Here is a 14857-nt window from a genome sequence, read left to right as displayed (position 1 = left end):
CCCAAGAAGTTCTGGAAAACGGTTAATGACCTGTAGAATAAACCGTCCTCCTCACAGCTGCCCATTTCCCTTAAAGTTGATGATGTGGTTGTGACTGACAAGAAGCACATGGTTGGTCTCTTTAATCACCACTTCATTAAGTCAGGATTCCTATTTGACTCAGCCATGCCTCCTTACCCGTCCAACATTTCCTCATCCCCCACCCCTTCTAATGCGACTATCCCCGATGCTTCTCCCTCTTTTTCTTTTGACCGTAACAACAATGTTTATCCCTGCATGCAGTCACTGAGTCCGAGGTGCTAAAGGAGCTCCTTAAACTTGACCCCCCAAAAAAACATCTGGGTCAGATGGTTTAGACCCTTTCTTCTTTAAGGTTGCTGCACCTATCATCGCCAAGCCTATCTCCGACCTTTTTAACCTGTCTCTCCTTTCTGGGGAGGTTCCCATTGCTTGGAAGGTAGCCACGGTTCATCCTTTATTTAAAGGGGGAGATCAAGCTGATTCTAACTGTTATAGGCCTATTTCTATTTCCCCTGTTTATCAAAAGTGTTGGAAAAACTTGTCAATAATCAACTGACTGACTTTCTTGATGTCTATAGTATTCTCTCTGGTATGCAATCTGGTTTCTGCTCAGGTTATGGATATGTCACTCCAACCTTGAAGGTCCTCAATGATGTCACCATTGCCCTTGATTCTAAGCAATGTTGTGCTGCTATTTTTATTGACTTGGCCAAAGCTTTAGATATGGTAGACCATTCCATTTTTGTGGGCTGGCTAAGAAGTATTGGTGTCTATGAGGGGTCTTTGGCCTGGTTTGCTAACTACCTCTCTCAAAGAGTGCAGTGTATAAAGTCAGAACATCTGCTGTCTCAGCCACTGCCTGTCACCAACGGAGTACCCCAAGGCTCAATCATAGGCTCCACATTCTTCTCAATTTACATCAACAACATAGCTCAGGCAGTAGGATGCTCTCTCATCCATGTATATGCAGATGATACAGTCTTATACTCAGCTGCACCTCCCCGGATTTTGTGTTAATTGCTCTACAACAAACAAGCTTTCTCTACCCTTAACCTTGTTCTGAACACCTCCAAAACAAATGTCATGTCGTTTGGTAAGAAGAATGCCCCTCTCCCAACTGCTGTGATTACGACCTCTAGCCTGAGGTAGTCACCTCGTACAAGTACTTGGGAGTACGGATAAATGGTACACTGTCCTTCTATTAGCACCTATCAAAGCTGCATGCTAAAGTTAAATCTAGACTTGGTTTCCTCTATCGTAATTGCTCCTCTTTCACCCCAGCTGCCAAACTAACGCTGATTAAGATGACCATCCTACCCATGCTAGATTACGGAGGCATTATTAATAGTTTTGCAGGTAAGGGTGCTCTTGAGTGGCTAAATATTCTTTATCATTCGGCCATAAGATTTGCCAGCAATGCTCCTTATAGGACACATCACTGCACTCTATACTCCTCTGTAAACTGTAATCTCTGTATACCCATCGAAAGACCCACTAATTTATGCTTATTTATAAAACCCTCTTAGGCCTCACTCCCCCCTATCTGAGATATATAGTGCAGCCCTCATCCTCCACATACAACACCCATTCTCCCAGTCACATTCTGTTAAAGGTCCCCAAAGCACACACATCCCTGGGTCGCTTGTCTTTTCAGTTTGCTGCAGCTAGCGACTGGAACGAGCTTTAACAAACACTCAGTGAACAGTTTTATCTCAATCTCTTCATTCGGAGACTCCATCATAGACACTCTTACTGACATTTTTGGCTGCTTTGCGTGATGTATTGTTGTCTCTACCTTCTTGACCTTTGTGCTGTTGTCTGCCCAATAATGTTTGTACCATGTTCTGTGCTGCTACCAATTTGTGTTGCTACCATGTTGTTGTCATGTTGTGTAGCTACCAAGCTGCGTTGTCGTGTGTTGTCGCCTTGCTATGTTGTTGTCTTAGGTCTCTTTTTATGTGGTGTTGTGTTGTCTCTGTCATGATGTGTGTTTTGTCCTATATTTATATATTTTTTATTTTTAATCCCAGCCCCCATCCCCATAGGAGGCCTTTTGGTAGGCTGTCATTGTAAATAAGAATTTGTTCTTAAAACTGACTTGCCTAGTTAAATAATGGTTAAATAGTATAAACAAATAAAATCTTTATATTCATATAGCCTAGGGGCTTTGTATCTTCTTATCTGTCATGTTTGGGATTGTGTTGCTCTATTATGTGGACACTTGCATAAAACAGCCTATGTGGCATCGATATGAGTCAGAAACACTTATTCTACCATCAAAATTGACTACAAAGTGTAAGTTGGATCATTTTGGTCATGGAAGTCAGTTTTGTGAGATTTGTGGCTGTGGCCATCACAATGTAAATTAAGGATGGGTTTGTTTTAATCCTGCCCACAACTGGCAGCACACAAATAACCATACATTATGGGGTGCAGCTGCACGTGACTCGATCGCCTGTGGTAAATTTAGGTTGATTTTGGATATCCCTATTGCAGCCTTTCTTAAAGTATGGTGGGTCGCGACATGTCATAGTAATTGTATAATTATTTAGGGAATTGATTTGGCCAAGTGCAACTGCGGTCTCTGTTCCGTGCGCTCTGCTTTGCAGCGGTCTCTGTTCCGTGCGCTCTGCTTTGCAGCGGTCTCTGCTCAGTTTGGCAGCTGCGCGAAAGTTATGGTGATTTACCAGATTTTTCTTCTGGAGTTATCTTGAAGATCACTCTGCGACACGCTGCAGCGCTGTCTTTCGACAGCAGATGATGCACTGTCAGCCACTGATTTGTCATTCCCACTCGCCTAATGGACTCATGTTAGCAACAAGTTCTGACTGAGCTCAATAGTCATGAAAAGCCAATACAACGATTAGTTTCTCTTTCATATAAACTTTGAGAATGAACGAGGAGCCCCCTCAATGTGTTTTGTGCGGGGAAGTGCTTAGAAATGAGTCAATCAAAACGAACAAGTTCGTATAACGCCCAGGGAGTTATTTCAGAACAGGGCAGAATGCTTCAGGAAACAGTGCTTTGACTAGCAGGGCATTGTTGTCATTTTATAAAAGGTGATGATAAGCAGAAATAAGGGAGTACTTTCTCATAGTAGAATATGTGCGTTTCTCTTTCAAACAATCCCCTGGCCTTGTACAAAGCTAACAGGTAATGTTAGCCAAGCAAGTTAGCTAGCTACTGATAGTGCAATCCTAAATAACAGTACAGATGATGACAAATGATCAGGCCTACTGTAGAAATTATTGTTGAAAACAAGTCTAGGTTGGAACCGTTGCTGTTAAAATACAAGTCATTTTTTATTCTGAACTGGAATAAACTGATTGAAGCAAGATACTTTTTGGGGCAAACACACACACACCCTTCTGGGTTGCTCATCTAAAGCAGGAAGCAGTCTTCTGCCTGACTGAGAAAGCAGTAGATGTTCTGGTCCAGTTTGGCACCACATACCTATGTCAGTCAGGGTTCTCAACTCTGGATTACTTAAAAAACAAGTACAGAAAAACAGTCTCAATGCAGAGCATGACCTTAGTGTTGCATTGTCAAAAACAGAGCCCAGAATAGACATGCTTGTTGAAAACTTCCACCAGCCACACACCTCTCATTAGGAATGTGTGTGTGTTTTCTGGAATGCATCCGTGTGATTTAAAAATAAAAATAAACAATGTTTTTTATTTAAATTGAACATTTATTTAACTCGGCAAGTCAGTTAAGAACAAATCATTATTTACAATGACGGCCAAACCTGGACGACACTGGGATAATTGTGCTCCGCTCTATGGGACTCCCAATCATGCCCGGATGTGATACAGCCTGGATTAATCAGTTTATTCCAGTTGAGAAAAAAACATGACTTCTATTTTAACAGCAAACGCTCCAACCTAGACTTTCTTTCGACAATAATTTCTACAGTGAGATGTACTGTAGGACTGATAATTTTTCATCTTCATCTGTACTGTTATTTAGGGTTGCACTATCAAAAAGCCAGCGTGTCTGTTCTGTTATGCATCTGTGTCATGTGATCAATCAGTTTGTTCCAGTACCGAATGAAAATTATTTATTGAATTTTAACAACAAAAGTTCCAACCTAGACGGATATGTAAGAGTGTATTTAATGGGGGAAAATAAACATAAATAGCTATTTATATGGCTAATTAATTTCATTGTTACTTGTTTTTGTCTATATTGCATTTGTTTTAGGCATAAGGGCAATGAAATGTACCAATATGTAGTTTCATATACTCCTAAGACGCCATACAAGACCCAGAGACAGCAACAGAAGAATAGGTGATGGAGAGAGACGCCATACAAGACCCAGAGACAGCAACAGAAGAATAGGTGATGGAGAGAGACGCCATACAAGACCCAGAGACAGCAAAAGAATAGTAAGATATGATGGGAGACACACCAGACAAGACACAGAGACCAGAAGAAGAACAGAAGAATAGGATATGATGGAGAGAGACACCAGAAGAACCGAACAGGCCATAACAAAGGATAGACAACGGAGACAGTAACAAACAAGAACCTGAGACAGCAACAGACAAGACACAGAGAAAGTGACAGAAGAGGGCCGATGGAGAGAGAACAGAGGTGGATTGAGTACACAGCAGACTATCACTTCAAACTGCTCTATAGATTATAATTAGTTATAAAATGATAAGAAGTGATGCACAGACAGTGAAAAAGCAAAACATGGCTTATAAAGAATTTGCTGGTGAGGTGAAAAAACCTTGAGAAATTACTTTTAAAACAGTTGTTTACTTTTGCACTTTTTACAACCAGGACAGGATGAGAGAGGGTAGACAAGAGACGGCAACATATAATACTAAGAGACAGCAGCAGAAGAGGGCAGACAAGAGAGACAGCAACAGACGACACAGAAAGAGATGGAGCGAGGCAGAGGAGGAGTGAACACACAGTAGACTGTATCACTTAAAGTTGCTCTATATATTCTAAATACTGCACTGTGTGTGTGTGTGTTTGAGAGAGAGAGAGATGGTGTTTGGGTACTGTGGGATTCTTTAATCAGTTTGGCTCATTGGACAGATCAGAGTCTATGTTTCAAGTTGTTGAGTGTTGGTGGTTCCAAACTTGATGGAGGCCACTGTGTTCTTGGGGACCTTCAATGCTGCAGAAATTTTTGGTACCCTTCCCCAGATCTTTGCTACGACACAATCCTGTCTTAGAGCTCTATGGACAATTCCTTCAACCTCATGGCTTGGTTTTTTCTCTGACATGCACTGTCAACTGTGGACCTTATATAGGCAGGTGTGTGCCTTTCCAAATCATGTCCAATCAATTGAATTTACCACAGGTGGATGATCAATGGAAACAGAATGCACCTGAGCTCAATTTTAAGTCTCATAGTGTCTGAATACTTATGTAAATAAGGTATTTCATTTTTTTAATTTTTTTATACATTTCCCAAAATAAAATAAAAAACTGTTTTCACTTTATCATTATGGGGTATTGTGTGTAGATTGTTGAGTAAAAAAATAAATATACACTGCTCAAAAAAATAAAGGGAACACTTAAACAACGCAATGTTATTCCAAGTCAATCACACTTCTGTGAAATCAAACTGTCCACTTAGGAAGCAACACTGATTTACAATAAATTTCACATGCTGTTGTGCAAATGGAATAGACAACAGGTGGAAATTATAGGCAATTAGCAAGACACCCCCAATAAAGGAGTGGTTCTGCAGGTGGTGACCACAGACCACTTCTCAGTTCCTATGCTTCCTTGCTGATGTTTTGGTCACTTTTGAATGCTGACGGTGCTTTCACTCTAGTGGTAGCATGAGACTGAGTCTACAACCAACACAAGTGGCTCAGGTAGTGCTTTCACTCTAGTGGTAGCATGAGACGGAGTCTACAACCCACACAAGTGGCTCAGGTAGTGCAGCTCATCCAGGATGGCACATCAAAGCGAGCTGTGGCAAGAAGGTTTGCTGTGTCTGTCAGCGTAGTGTCCAGAGCATGGAGGCGCTACCAGGAGACAGGCCAGTACATCAGGAGACGTGGAGGAGGCTGTAGGAGGGCAACAACCCAGCAGCAGGACCGCTACCCCCGCCTTTGTGCAAGGAGGAGCAGGAGGAGCACTGCCAGAGCCCTGCAAAAGGACCTCCAGCAGGCCACAAATGTGCATGTGTCTGCTCAAACGGTCAGAAACAGACTCCATGAGGGTGGTATGAGGGCCCGATGTCCACAGTTGGGGGTTGTGCTTACAGCCCAACACCGTGCAGGACGTTTGGCATTTGCCAGAGAACACCAAGATTGGCAAATTTGCCACTGGCGCCCTGTGCTCTTCACAGATGAAAGCAGGTTCACACTGAGCACGTGACAGAGTCTGGAGACGCCGTGGAGAACGTTCTGCTGCCTGCAACATCCTCCAGCATGACCGGTTTGGTGGTGGGTCAGTCATGGTGTGGGGTGGCATTTCTTTGGGGGGCCGCACAGCCCTCCATGTGCTCGCCAGAGGTAGCCTGACTGCCATTAGGTACCGAGATGAGATCCTCAGACCCCTTGTGAGACCATATGCTGGTGCGGTTAGCCCTGGGTTCCTCCTAATGCAAGACAATGCTAGACCTCATGTGGCTGGAGTGTGTCAGCAGTTCCTGTTAGGAAATTATGATTAATATTACTGAACAAATCATTTTAAATGGAACTGTAACTAAGTAAACTTATACTCTGTTTTATTATATCTGATTAACTATATGAGTTCATAAGTTGGGATTGTGAGACACGGACAAGGAGTAATAAAAGTTCATGAACACCATTCCACCTAGGAAGAAACGAATGGGTTGTGGACTGTGAAAACAGATAAGGTTGTTAACCTAACGTTGAACCTACTGAAACTTAGCTCTGGGGTTTTTAGATAAGGCAGTGAGTGCATTCCTAGGTTTTCTTTTAATTAAAACTGTCAGTTCAGTGGTGATCGATAATGTTGAGGGGTCAAAAGTTATCTGGGAGTGTATTAGTAAGTTAGAATGAACTTTTCACCTTACTTTGTCCCGGGCGAGATGAGGGGATTCTGTTAAAGCAATGAAATGACGTCATGATCTGTATATAAACTGCTGCATGTGATTAAGTGGGAGTGCGCTCCAAGAATAAATTCTATTACCTATTATTGAAAGACTGGTCTGCGTCTATTTTATGCAAACAAGAAATCTTAGAAATTCTCATAAAATAGATTAAGGGCTTTCAATTGATGAAAGCACATTGGCATAATTAAATTACAGTAACAGTTCCTGCAAGAGGAAGGCATTGATGCTATGGACTGGCCTGCCCGTTCCCCAGACCTGAATCCAATTGAGCACATCTGGGACATCATGTCTCGCTCCATCCACCAACGCCACGTTGCACCATAGACTGTCCAGGAGTTGGCTGATGCTTTAGTCCAGGTCTGGGAGAAGATCCCTCAGGAGACCATCCGCCAACTCATCAGGAGCATGCCCAGGCATTGTAGGGAGGTCATACAGGCACGTGGAGGCCACACACACTACTGAGCCTAATTTTGACTTGTTTTAAGGACATTACATCAAAGTTGGATCAGCCTGAGTGTGACTCCAAATCCAAACCTCAGATGGGTTGATAAATTTGATTTCCATTGATAATTTTTGTGTGATTTTGTTGTCAGCACCTTCAACCATGTAAAGAAAAAAGTATTTAATAAGAATATTTCATTCATTCAGATCTAGGATGTGTTATTTTAGTGTTCCCTTTTGAGCAGTGTATAATCCATTTTAGAATAAGGCTGTAAACGTAACAAAATGTGGAAAAGGTCAATGGGTCTGAATACTTTCCAAATGCACCATAGGAGAGGTGCATTCCAGCAGATGAGAAAATTTGGCCAGGATGGAATAAATTATATAGGAAAACCTCAAAAAGAGCAAATGTAAAGTAGGGGTGAAAAAAGCACTACACTCTTCGAAAAAAACGTGCTATTTAGAACCTAAAAGGGGACTTTGGCTAGCCCCATAGGATAACCCTTTGAATAACCCCCTATGGTTCCAAGTAGAACCCTTTTGGGATCCGTGTAGGACCCTTAGCACCCCCAGGGGTACGCACAATGCCGTTGGGGGACACGCCAAATAAAAATGTGATTCACATTTAAAAAATATTTTATACATAAAGATTTTTTTTCTTCACATTTTCAAACAGTACATTTATATTTTCCAACGGTGCTATAAATGTGGGTGATTTTTTTTCTTTCTTTCCTGAAAAAATGTAAGTAAACCATCTAGTGTTCAGCGAAATATCAACACAATGTCAAATGCAGGTAGGCTAGTCAAATAATTAACATCCAATCACATTTACCATTACTCTCTCGCGGGAAACCTTCACTCTTACGCAGACATTTAGAAATGAAAGATGACAATTTGAAAAGTAAGGCACGGGAGTTTTTTGAGCGAGAATAAAGACGACTTTCGAGTAGTAAGACATGTATAAAAGCAACAGATACCATTAATAAGAAAGGGCTAGAAGCATCTTATATGGTTAGCTACCGAGTGGCTTGGACAGGCAAGCCCCATACTATTGTGGAGGGCTTAGTTATTCCTGCTGCTGGCAATATGGCTGGGACAATGCTGGGGGAAAAGGCCAAAAAACTATACAGACAATGCCTTCATCAAAATACACTGTTTCACGACACATCAGTGACATCGCAGGAGATGTTTTGAAACAATTACGGCTTCACATACAAGCCAGTGAATTATATGCATTACAGCTGGATGAGTCAACAGATGTGGTGGGCCTGGCATGGCTCCTGGTATATGTCCGTTACGTTTATGGGGGGTCTTTTTTTAAGTACTGTACAGCTTTGTGACATCAAATGGACTTTGGTGGTCAAGATGTGTTGGTATCTGTATTGATGGCGCAAAAGCTATGACAGGGAGACATAGTGGAGTGGTAACGCGCGTGCAAGCAGGTGCTCCCGATGCTACTTGGGTACACTGCAACATCCACCGAGAGGCTCTTGCTGCCAAGGGAATGCCTGACAGCTTGAAAGATGTTTTGGACACTGCAGTGAAAATGGTTAACTTTGTTAAAGCAAGGACCTTGAACTCTCTTGTATTTTCTGCATCATGCGAGCAGCGACCATGTAACGCTTTTAGAACATACAGAAGTGCGCTAGTTATCAAGGGGCAAAGTATTGACACATTTTTTTTAATTGAGAGATGAGCTTAAAGTTTCTTTACTGCCCATTATTTTCACTTGTCTGACCGTTTGCACAATGACGAGTTTCTCATACGACTGGCCTATCTGAGTGGTGTTTTTTCTCACCTGAATGATCTGAGTCTAGGATTACAGGGACTCTCCGCAACTCAGAGTTTCTTAACTTGTCCTTATCGCGCTGTTAAGACACTGATGCCCTTTGCAACCACGTATCTATGTGAGAGTGGATTCTCGGCCCTCACTAGCATGAAAACTCAATACAGAAAATGATTTAAGACTGAGACTCTCAAATACATCCCATTATGTGGGTTATGTGTATCCTTTCAAGCACACCCTTCTCTTTAACCTGTGGTGAGTTATTCACAAATTTTGTGCTAGAGTACGCAGCTGGAGGTTGAATGTTTGAAGGGGTACGGAACTATAAAAAGTTTGGGAACCACTGCACGATGTGATGAGTAGTTCCAGCATCTGCCTATTACGTGTTGCATCACCTTCCCTGAGACAAAGTAATTGCTTCTAAACGTAACAGACTATTTACAAAAGTCTGTTTTAATGCAGTATTTCTGTCTTGTACTGTTTTCCCTAACATTGTCTTTCTCTATGGTAACTAGGATTTGCTACCTGACTCCTATCAAGGCATATAATTTACTTCTTTGTCGAAAAAGGACTTACTTTGTACTTTTGAATATGGTACTTTGCATCTTACTTGTGGTGTGACTCGTACATTCACACAAAAACAAAGGAAGTCCTTCTTGTAAAGCTTGTATGTGGTTTTCTCACCTCTGTAAATTGAAAGACTTATTGTAAGTCAGCATAACCATCTGGTAAACAACTGATGTACAATTCCACTGAAGAATGATGTTTGTAAGATTTTTCGGGCTGGCTTCTCGGACACATATTATGCCGAGGAGAACCTCCAATGAGCATGCTTTTTATTCCTGGGCTAGGCGTAATCCCTTACCAGGGAACCAGGTCATACCAAGGATCATTTAGCTATTTGATTTGGAATTTTAAGACCCCTTGAAGTATAAAAAATACATACAGTATATACAGTACCAGTCAAAAGTTTGGACACACTTACATATTCAAGAGATTTCCTTTAAAATTGTACTATTTTCTTCACTGTAGAATAATATTGAAGACGTCAATGCTTTGAAATAAAATATATAGAATCATGTAGAAACCAAAAAAGTGTTAAACAAATCAAAATATATTTTAGATTCTTTAAAGTAGCCACCCTTGATGACAGCTTTGCACACTCTTGGCATTATCTCAGCCATCTTCATGAGGTAGTCACCTGGAATGCATTTTTTTAACAGGCGTTAATTTGTAGAATTTCTTTCCTTCTTAATGCGTTTGATCCAAACAGTTGTGTTATGACAAGATAGGGGTGGTATACAGAATATAGGCCTAATTGGTTAAAATACCATATACCATAATACCATAATACCATACCATATTATGGCAAGAACAGCTCAAATAAGCAAAGAGAAACAACTGTCCATCATTACTTTAAGACATGAAAGTCAGTCAATCCGGAAAATTTCAAGAACTTTTCATCTCTCATGAGGATTGTCACAGGAAAAGAACACCCAGAGTTACTTCTGCTGGAGAGGATAAGTTCATTAGAGTTAACTACACTTCCGAATGCGGCCCAAATAAATGCTTCACAGAGTTCAAGTAACCGAGACATCTCAACATCAACTGTTCTGAGGAAACTGCGTGAATCAGGCCTTCATGGTCGAATTGCTGCAAAGAAACCACTACTAAAATACACCAATAAGAAGAAGAAGAGACTTGCTTGGGCCAAGAAACATGAGCAATGGACATTTAGACCGGTGGAAGTCTGTCCTTAGGTCTGATGAGTCCAAATTTGAGATTTTTGTTTCCAACCGCCGTGTCTTTGTGAGACGCAGAGTAGGTGAATGGATGATCTCTGCATGTGTGGTTCCCACTGTGAAGCATGGAGGAGGAGGTGTGATGGTGTGGGGGTGCTTTGCTGGTGACAGTGTGATTTTATTTAGAATTCAAGGCACACTTAACTAGCATTGCTACCATAGCATTCTGCAGTGATATGCCATCCCATCCGGTTTGCGCTTAGTGGGACTATCATTTGTTTTTCAACAGGACAATGACACAACACACCTCCAGGCTATGTACGGGCTATTTGACCAATAATGAGAGTTTTGGATGGCTGCATCAGATGACCTGTTCTCCGGACCTCAACCCAAATAAGATGGTTTGGGATGAGTCGGACCACGGAGTGAAGGAAAAGCAGCCAACAAGTGTCCAGCATATGTGGGAACTCCTTCAAGACTGTTGGAAAAGCATTCCAGGTTGAGAGAATGCCAAGAGTGTGCAAAGCTGTCGTCAAGGCAAAGGGTGGCTACATTGAAGAATTTCAAATATAAAATGTTTTTGATTTGTTTAAAAAATTTTGGGTTACTACATGATTCCAAATGTGTTATTTCATAGTTTTGATGTCTTCACTATTATTCTACAATGTAGAAATGTGTAAAAATAAAGAAAAACCCTTGAAGGAGTAGGTGTCCAAACTTTTGACTGGTACTGTAATATTTGCTGAAAACTTTTATTTAGCCTTACTGCTATTTGCCCGAGTGGCGCAGTGGTCTAAGCACTGCATCTCACTACACACACCCTGGTTCAATCTAGGCTGTATCACAACCGGCCGTGATTGGGAAAGGGCGTCTCACAATTGGCCCAGCATCATCCTGGTTTGGCCGGTGTAGGCCGTCATTGTAATAAGAATTTGTTCTTAACTGACTTGCCTAGTTAAATAAAAAAAGAATACAAAAAAAATACAAATGCATTGACTAACAGATTCACTACATGGAACAGATAGCCCCCCCCCCCCCAAAAAAAATGGTCTGTCCTATATCTGAGAGACATTGGCTGTACAGATCGGCTGTACCGACTTCAGACAAGTCCTAAGAAGCTTGTGGAGAACACCATCGTAATCTCTTACCAGGCAACCAGCTCAAAATGTTAAGCAAAGTGAGATATGAAAAAAAGGTTGACTAACAGGATGTTCTCCAAGGTGTTTCTGTTAAGGGAAGTGTGAGAAGGGGAGTTCTGAGTAATGTCAAGAACAGCCTGCTCTGAAAATAGCTAGAGTGGAGAAATAGTTTTTCTTTCACAATAGTTATGCCAACTAGAAAATGGTAGAGGCCTAGATAGTATGATGGAGCATAGAATATGCATCTCTCAAAACAGGTAGACCTAAATTCAGTCAGTCAACATTCAGAACCACATGCTATGAGTAAATACATTATTTCACAACTCTTTATTAATTTATTGTATCAACAATTTAATGCAAAGATTCAAAATGTGTAATAGTAGAGGGAGTTCTTCAAAAAGGGGACTTTTTTATTCTTATTTATCGATTGTGTTGCTTTGATGTGGTCCAATAAAAATGATTGTTTAAAAAAACAAGGAAAGAAACAGCTCAAGCTCCTGAAGCAAATAAAATGTACACCTTCTTGTAAAAACAATTATAATGTAAGCCATTTAGCAGACGCTTTTATCCAAAGCGAATCCTGCGTGCAAACATTGATTCAAATATTTCAAACATCATTTGTATCTTTTGGTAATGTACAGTTTAGCAAAAAATGTTGAGTAAATAAAGTCAGAAGCAAAATTACACAGAATAGAAATTGCATGTTCAAATTGTATTGCAATGATTGAGAAATTCTTTGAGATAGTAAACATAAAACCCTCAAAAGTATATACATTATTCACAATTCACATCAGTAATGGTTTAAAGACCAGTTCCTCTCTAGTATACATACATGGTATGTGGGCTTTTCTGAGAAGTTGTTCTACTTTGGCTACTATGGCTAGTGTGGTTATGACTCTTCAGACATGGGATATGCTTTGCAAGTAGTTTCCTAAAGTGCCTTTGAAACTTTTTCCCAACAAACGTGTAGAAAACAGGGCTTACACAACAGTAGAGGTATGCTATATTCCTAGTCACATACAGAGCGTAGTCAAGCACATAAGAGCAGTCCTCAGAACTATGACTGTTGGAGATCTGGAGGGCTCTCAGCAGTATCACAACATTGTATGGGGTCCAGCACACGAAAAATGTAAATACAATCACAAAAATCAGTTTGACTGCCCTACACTTCTCTCTCATCCGGGTTGACATGATTCGGACTGTGATTCTAACATAGCAGTACATGACCATGGCCAAAGGAAGTAGAAAGAAGATAACAAACTGCTGATAGTAACCCACCAGCTTCCATTTGTTCATGATCTCATTGGAGAAGCCTGTCTCCTCACAAAAGTGTTCGGATTGAGAATCCTCCCAGACGTTGTACAGAACTAACTCCTTGACGCTGGCCAGAAGGCTGATACACCACACAACTGCCGAGGAGACGCAGGCGTAGATCTTCCTCCTCCATTTGGCAGCGTTAATGGCATGGACCACAGCCAGGTATCGGTCAAAGGTCATGAGAGTGAGGAAGAGGATGGAGCTGTAGAATCCGATGAAGTACACGCTGCCCACCAGCTTGCACATGTACGGGCCAAAGATCCACTCAGAGGAGTAGTAAGTGGCCCAGAAGGGCAAACTGGACGCAAACAGCAGGTCAGAGATGACCAGGTTAAGGAGGAAGATGTTGGTGACGGAAGTGAGCTTCTCGTATTTGTAGATAATGCATAGAACCAGCCCATTCCCAACCACACTCAGCAGGAAATTGATGGTGTAGAATGTTGGGATGAACTTGGCTCCAAATCTGTTTACCTCAGTTTTGCCACACAGTTTCACAATATCATCCATGACATAGCTGGGGTCTACAGAGTCGTTATAATCTGTATCATTGTCCTCATTCAAAAAAGCCAAGACGTCTTCATACACCCCCATGGTTGTCAGTCTCTTAACCTGTTAAGAGGGTGTAAATATAGTGTTTTCATTTGATTTGATGGTCTGCTATTACCTCCTATATATTTACAAATTGCAAGTTAAAATGTTAAGTATATACAGTATATATGTAATAAATGCCTAGGGATTATGCTTTAATTTCTTTAATTGCTTAAAATGATTTTCAGTAAATACTAGAAAGTACTCATTGTTACTACATAACTTATTGGTAAACAAGCTGCAAGTGGACTGGAAAATGAAGTGATACTTTATTAACAACTTACCAATGTGACCTTTCTGGGTGCTGATGTGATTGTCAGAAAGAAAGTAGTTTTTCTGTTCGTGTGTCAGCGCTAGTAGGTTGAATCTTTGTGTGTGAGAGTTGTTGCTACTGCTGAGATATGTGATATGTGATTAACTCCTCCCAAATAGCCTCCCTTACAAGGGGCTGTCTTAACATTGTTCAATACAGGAAATTCTGGAACCTTATTCATCATTATAACCACAAAGGGTTGTAACATGGGATTCAATTTATAACAGAAGGTTTATTTAAAAAATACTTTAGTCAACAGTGCTCTTTCTCTGACAAGAAAATACATGGAGAAATGTATACAATTGTTTTGAAATGCAGAAAACAAAAAAAGAAAGACAATTGTATGAACTCGTCCAAATATATAAAAAGTATACAACAAACTGTATCCAAATAGCTCATCTGATAGAACGTTTTTCAAAATAAGATGGATGAAAGTTAACCTGATCACACTATTTA

The 14857-nt window shown here is 40.8% G+C and overlaps 1 protein-coding gene across 1 annotated transcript; it reads right to left on the bottom strand.

Annotated features, from left to right (window-relative positions):
- Positions 1 to 12481: 12481 nt before the first annotated feature.
- LOC135558751 (C-C chemokine receptor type 4-like) lies at positions 12482 to 14493 on the bottom strand. The gene is made up of 2 exons (XM_064992840.1): positions 14373 to 14493; positions 12482 to 14109 (listed from the first exon to the last, which is right to left on the bottom strand). The coding sequence occupies exon 2, from the start codon at positions 14089 to 14091 to the stop codon at positions 13003 to 13005; it is 1089 nt and encodes a 362-aa protein (XP_064848912.1). The 5' UTR covers positions 14092 to 14109; positions 14373 to 14493; the 3' UTR covers positions 12482 to 13002.
- Between the last annotated feature and the right edge of the window lie 364 nt (positions 14494 to 14857).

Source organism: Oncorhynchus masou, chromosome 17 (assembly GCF_036934945.1).
Source record: "Oncorhynchus masou masou isolate Uvic2021 chromosome 17, UVic_Omas_1.1, whole genome shotgun sequence".
NCBI classification, from domain to species: domain Eukaryota; kingdom Metazoa; phylum Chordata; class Actinopteri; order Salmoniformes; family Salmonidae; genus Oncorhynchus; species Oncorhynchus masou.
The sequence above is the reverse complement of the archived record's forward strand: the minus strand, read 5'-3'. Positions and strand labels throughout refer to the sequence as shown.